The sequence below is a fragment of the Rana temporaria genome, chromosome 3 (genome assembly GCF_905171775.1).
Source record: "Rana temporaria chromosome 3, aRanTem1.1, whole genome shotgun sequence".
NCBI classification, from domain to species: Eukaryota; Metazoa; Chordata; class Amphibia; order Anura; family Ranidae; genus Rana; species Rana temporaria.
The window spans coordinates 1,402,031-1,409,032 of record NC_053491.1 but is presented as its reverse complement, the minus strand read 5'-3'; the positions used below and the strand labels follow the sequence as shown (position 1 = coordinate 1,409,032).

The window sequence follows — 7,002 nt, the reverse complement described above, 5'->3', positions numbered from 1 at the left end:
GCCGGTGCTTGGCAGGGTGGCAGGTAGCAGACAGCCGGTGCTTGGCAGGGTGGCAGGTAGCAGACAGCCGGTGCTTGGCAGGGTGGCAGGTAGCAGACAGCAGGTACTTGGCAGGTTGGCAGGTAGCAGACAGACGGTGCTTGGCAGGGTGGCAGGTAGCAGACAGCAGGTACTTGGCAGAGTGGCAGGTAGCAGACAGTCGGTGCTTGGCAGAGTGGCAGGTAGCAGACAGTCGGTGCTTGGCAGGGTGGCAGGTAGAAGACAGCAGGTCCTTGACAGGGTGGCAGGTAGCAGACAGCAGGTGCTTGGCAGGGTGGCAGGTAGCAGACAGTAGGTCCTTGGCAGGGTGGCAGGTAGCAGACAGCCGGTGCTTGGCAGGGTGGCAGGTAGCAGACAGCCGGTGCTTGGCAGGGTGGCAGGTAGCAGACAGCAGGTACTTGGCAGGGTGGCAGGTAGCAGACAGCCGGTGCTTGGCAGGGTGGCAGGTAGCAGACAGGTGCTTCGCAGGGTGGCAGGTAGCAGACAGCCGGTGCTTCGCAGGGTGGCAGGTAGCAGACAGCAGGTCCTTGGCAGGGTGGCAGGTAGCAGACAGCCGGTGCTTGGCAGGGTGGCAGGTAGAAGACAGTAGGTCCTTGGCAGGGTGGCAGGTAGCAGACAGCCGGTGCTTGGCAGGGTGGCAGGTAGCAGACAGCTGGTCCTTAGCAGGGTGGCAGGTAGCAGACAGCCGGTGCTTCGCAGGGTGGCAGGCTGGACCTGATTGCTATTTCCTTACCCAGAATTCTGCATAATAAGTATTTGCTGTATGGAGTCCCCCCCCCCCCCCCGCTCTGACCTCTTCCCGCTCGCTCTTCGTTCTTCTCAGGTCGTCTTCAGTAGATTATGGAAATGTTCCCGGAACGCGTTGCGTCCTTCACTCCACAAATCAGGACCTTTCGGGATCAGAGCTGACTTTTGGATTTTTCTTTATTACATAAGAGAAGATTTGATTCCTCCGGGGAGATGGAGAATTAGATTGATTAGGGGTGAACTGTGCCGCCTGGCAGGGGCCCGCCGGGGGGCGAGGAGGACGGAGGAGAATCACTAATTCCATTGTGTTTGCAGAAAGTGCCGAGCGCCGGAGTCTCACTGAAGAGGAAGAGACGGGATTTGGCACAGAAAGTGCTTATCTGGTCCTGAGAGGGATCGGCGCTCTGTGTTTGTCCTTCAGCTTTACCTTTTCCTATCAGTCCCGAGCGTGCGACAGCGCGATCCGCGCCGCACAACTTCCCATCACCCCCGGGCCAACCCAACCCAACTCCATTACCCCCGGGCCAACCCAACTCTATTACCCCCGGGCCAACCCAACTCCATTACCCCCGGGCCAACCCAACTCCATTACCCCCAGGCCAACCCAACTCCATTACCCCCAGGCCAACCCAACTCCATTACCCCCGGGCCAACCCAACTCCATTACCCCCAGGCCAACCCAACTCTATTACCCCCAGGCCAACCCAACTCCATTACCCCCGGGCCAACCCAACTCCATTACCCCCAGGCCAACCCAACTCCATTACCCCCAGGCCAACCCAACTCCATTACCCCCAGGCCAACCCAACTCCATTACCCCCGGGCCAACCCAACTCCATTACCCCCAGGCCAACCCAACTCTATTACCCCCAGGCCAACCCAACTCCATTACCCCCAGGCCAACCCAACTCTATTACCCCCGGGCCAACCCAACTCAATTACCCCCAGGCCAACCCAACCCAACTCCATTACCCCCGGGCCAACCCAACCCAACTCCATTACCCCCGGGCCAACCCAACTCCATTACCCCCGGGCCAACCCAACTCCATTACCCCCGGGCCAACCCAACTCCATTACCCCCGGGTCAACCCAACTCTATTCCCCCCGGGCAAACTCCCATATCTATTACCCCCGGGCCAACCCAACTCCATTACCCCCGGGCCAACCCAACTCCATTACCCCGGGCCAACCCAACTCCATTACCCCCGGGCCAACCCAACTCCATTACCCCCGGGCCAACCCAACTCCATTACCCCGGGCCAACCCAACTCCATTACCCCCGGGTCAACCCAACTCTATTACCCCCGGGCCAACCCAACTCTATTACCCCCGGGCTAACCCAACTCCATTGGGGACACAGAGCTGCATTGGGGACACGGAGCTGCATTGGGGACACGGAGCTTCATTGGGGACACGGAGCTGCATTGGGGACACGGAGCTGCATTGGGGACACGGAGCTGCATTGGGGACACGGAGCTACATTGGGGACACGGAGCTACATTGGGGACACGGAGCTTCATTGGGGACACGGAGCTGCATTGGGGACACAGAGCATCATTGGGGACACGGAGCTGCATTGGGGACACAGAGCTTCATTGGGGACACAGAGCTTCATTGGGGACACGGAGCTTCATTGGGGACACAGAGCTTCATTGGGGACACAGAGCTGCATTGGGGACACAGAGCTTCATTGGGGACACGGAGCTTCATTGGGGACAAGCTGTTAATAGAAAGTTAATTTTTATGCATTAAGGTGAAAAAACATCTGTGGATTAGCGTTCATTGGTTGATTGAAAGCAGCGCAGCCATTGGCTCGCGCTGCTGTCAATCACATCCAATGATGCGGCACTCCGGGGGGGGGGGGGCCGAGTGATACAATGAGCGTCTATAGCCGCCAGGTGTATCACTGGAGCGCGCCCACAAGGACTCACCACCTCGCTCGCATGAAGGCGGGGAGGAGCCGAGACAGCCGCCGTGGGACCCCAGAAGACGAGGTTCGGGGCCACTCTGTGCAAAACGAGCCGCACAGAGGAGGGAAGTATAACATGTTTCTTATTTTATTTTTTATTTATTTTTAGTGGTCCTTTAAAACATCATTAATAACTTGGAGGATCTTTTGTCTTTTCTGAATCGAAACAAAATAAAAATAAACATTGGGGTAGATTCAGGTAGCAATTGCGTCTGCGTAACCATAGTTACGCAGCGCAATTGCTTACTTGCGCCGGCGTTTCGAATGCTCCTGATTCAGGAACCTCGATACGCCAACTGCAGCCTAAGATATGACTGGCATAAGGCACTTACGCCAGTCATATCGTAGGCTGCATTCTTACGTTGGCCGCTAGGGGGCGTTCCCGTAGTGGTCAGCGTATAGTATGCAAATTGCATACTCACGCCGATTCACTATTCTACGCGAGCCCTGCGTACGCAGTTTACGTTGTTTCCGTTCGTCGGGTTTCGCGTAAGGCTGCCCATGCTATTAGCAGGGGCAGCCAATGCTACGTATACCCGTCGTTCCCGCGTCGCAAAGTTTCAATTTTACGTCGTTTGCGTAAGTGAATCGTGAATGGCGATGGACGCCATTTAGGTTCACTTTGAAGCAAATGACGTCCTTGCGACGTCATTTGCCGCAATGCACGTCGGGAAAGTTTCCCGACGGAGCATGCGCACTACGTTCGGCACGGGAACGCGCCTAATTTAAATGATCCACGCCCCCTACGGGATCATTTAAATTACGCGCCCTTACGCCGGGCATTTTTGAGGAGCGCAGCGGTACCTGAATCTAGCCCAATATTTCTATCATTTGTTTGTAGAATGAAAGCGATGGCGGGGGGGGGAGGGGTTACCTGCGGTGGGGGGAGGGGAATACAGGCGCGCATATTGAACTAATTAGATAACGAGGTGATTGAAGACTTCTAGAATCGCGCTTCTATTCCTCATCATTACCGCCATTTGTTTTTACTGATCTGTAAAGCTGACAGTCGCGGCGCTCGCCATTCTCCATAAAACACGTTTAATATCCGACTTATTAGGTAGAAGTGATCGGGATCGGCGGACTTTTTCCAGGTTTAATGTATTCTCTTCAAACTTCCGAGCCGCTACTCACACTAACAACGCAATCTACATAAACATTTACAGACTTCCCGGGAACGCGGCTCCAAACAGCGGCAATAAAAATTCCTAATTAGTCTTAATCGTGTCATTGAGCAGAGAGGAGTTTAATAGGCCGGCGGAGACTCGTCCTACCCAACCGGCAGCGCAACCCAGCCGGTGGCGGCGTCTGGATCCAGATCTGCTCTACATCCACGCGTGGGGCGCCGGGTCACGCTGGGAAGTCTGAAGGCGGTGGTTGGTGTATCGCCGAATATCACCGAGCTTTCTACTTACCGTATATAAAGAGATTACCATATATAGAGTGATTACCGTATATAAAGAGATTACCGTATATAAAGAGATTACCGTATATAAAGTGATTACCGTATATAGAGTGATTACCGTATATAAAGAGTGATTACCGTATATAAAGTGATTACCGTATATAGAGTGATTACCGTATATAAAGAGTGATTACCGTATATAAAGAGATTACCGTATATAAAGTGATTACCGTATATAAAGTGATTACCGTATATAAAGAGATTACCGTATATAAAGAGATTACCGTATATAGAGTGATTGCCGTATATAAAGAGATTACCGTATATAAAGAGATTACCGTATATAAAGTGATTACCGTATATAAAGAGATTACCGTATATAAAGAGATTACCGTATATAAAGTGATTACCGTATATAAAGTGATTACCGTATATAAAGAGATTACCATATATAGAGTGATTACCGTATATAAAGAGATTACCGTATATAAAGTGATTACCGTATATAAAGAGATTACCGTATATAGAGTGATTGCCGTATATAGAGTGATTACCGTATATAAAGAGATTACCGTATATAAAGAGATTACCGTATATAAAGTGATTACCGTATATAAAGAGATTACCGTATATAAAGAGATTACCGTATATAAAGTGATTACCGTATATAAAGAGATTACCGTATATAAAGAGATTACCGTATATAGAGTGATTACCGTATATAAAGAGATTACCATATATAAAGAGATTACCGTATATAGAGTGATTGCCGTATATAAAGTGATTACCGTATATAAAGTGATTACCGTATATAAAGAGATTACCGTATAAAGAGTGATTACCGTATATAAAGAGATTACCGTATATAGAGTGATTACCGTATATAAAGAGATTACCATATATAAAGAGATTACCGTATATAAAGAGATTACCGTATATAGAGTAATTACCGTATATAAAGAGATTACCGTATATAAAGAGATTACCGTATATAAAGAGATTACCGTATATAAAGAGATTACCGTATATAAGGAGATTACCGTATATAGAGTGATTACCGTATATAAAGAGATTACCGTATATAAAGTGATTACCGTATATAAAGAGATTACCGTATATAGAGTGATTACCGTATATAAAGAGATTACCGTATATAAAGAGATTACCGTATATAAAGAGATTACCGTATATAGAGTGATTACCGTATATAAAGAGATTACCATATATAAAGAGATTACCGTATATAGAGTGATTACCGTATATAAAGAGATTACCGTATATAAAGTGATTACCGTATATAAAGTGATTACCGTATATAAAGAGATTACCGTATATAAAGAGATTACCGTATATAGAGTGATTACCGTATATAAAGAGATTACCGTATATAAAGAGATTACCGTATATAAAGAGATTACCGTATATAAAGAGATTACCGTATATAAAGAGATTACCGTATATAAAGAGATTACCGTATATAAAGGGATTACCGTATATAAAGAGATTACCGTATATAAAGAGATTACCGTATATAAAGAGATTACCATATATAAAGAGATTACCGTATATAAAGAGATTACCGTATATAAAGAGATTACCGTATATAAAGAGATTACCGTATATAGAGTGATTACCGTATATAAAGAGATTACCGTATATAAAGTGATTACCGTATATAAAGAGATTACCGTATATAAAGAGATTACCATATATAAAGAGATTACCGTATATAGAGTGATTGCCGTATATAAAGTGATTACCGTATATAAAGTGATTACCGTATATAAAGAGATTACCGTATATAAAGAGATTACCGTATATAGAGTGATTACCGTATATAAAGAGATTACCATATATAAAGAGATTACCGTATATAGAGTGATTGCCGTATATAAAGTGATTACCGTATATAAAGTGATTACCGTATATAAAGAGATTACCGTATAAAGAGTGATTACCGTATATAAAGAGATTACCGTATATAGAGTGATTACCGTATATAAAGAGATTACCATATATAAAGAGATTACCGTATATAGAGTGATTGCCGTATATAAAGTGATTACCGTATATAAAGTGATTACCGTATATAAAGAGATTACCGTATAAAGAGTGATTACCGTATATAAAGAGATTACCGTATATAGAGTGATTACCGTATATAAAGAGATTACCATATATAAAGAGATTACCGTATATAAAGAGATTACCGTATATAGAGTAATTACCGTATATAAAGAGATTACCGTATATAAAGAGATTACCGTATATAAAGAGATTACCGTATATAAAGAGATTACCGTATATAAGGAGATTACCGTATATAGAGTGATTACCGTATATAAAGAGATTACCGTATATAAAGTGATTACCGTATATAGAGTGATTACCGTATATAGAGTGATTACCGTATATAAAGAGATTACCGTATATAAAGAGATTACCGTATATAGAGTGATTACCGTATATAAAGAGATTACCATATATAAAGAGATTACCGTATATAGAGTGATTACCGTATATAAAGAGATTACCGTATATAAAGTGATTACCGTATATAAAGTGATTACCGTATATAAAGAGATTACCGTATATAAAGAGATTACCGTATATAGAGTGATTACCGTATATAAAGAGATTACCGTATATAAAGAGATTACCGTATATAAAGAGATTACCGTATATAAAGAGATTACCGTATATAAAGAGATTACCGTATATAAAGAGATTACCGTATATAAAGGGATTACCGTATATAAAGAGATTACCGTATATAAAGAGATTACCGTATATAAAGAGATTACCATATATAAAGAGATTACCGTATATAAAGAGATTACCG

The 7,002-nt window shown here is 44.9% G+C and overlaps 1 protein-coding gene across 1 annotated transcript; it reads left to right on the top strand.

Annotated features, from left to right (window-relative positions):
• Positions 1 to 879: 879 nt before the first annotated feature.
• LOC120930252 (extensin-like) lies at positions 880 to 2,124 on the top strand. Its single transcript, XM_040341475.1, has 2 exons — positions 880 to 887; positions 1,227 to 2,124. Exons 1-2 carry the CDS (start codon positions 880 to 882, stop codon positions 2,122 to 2,124), a joined length of 906 nt encoding a protein of 301 aa, XP_040197409.1.
• The last annotated feature ends 4,878 nt before the right edge of the window (positions 2,125 to 7,002 follow it).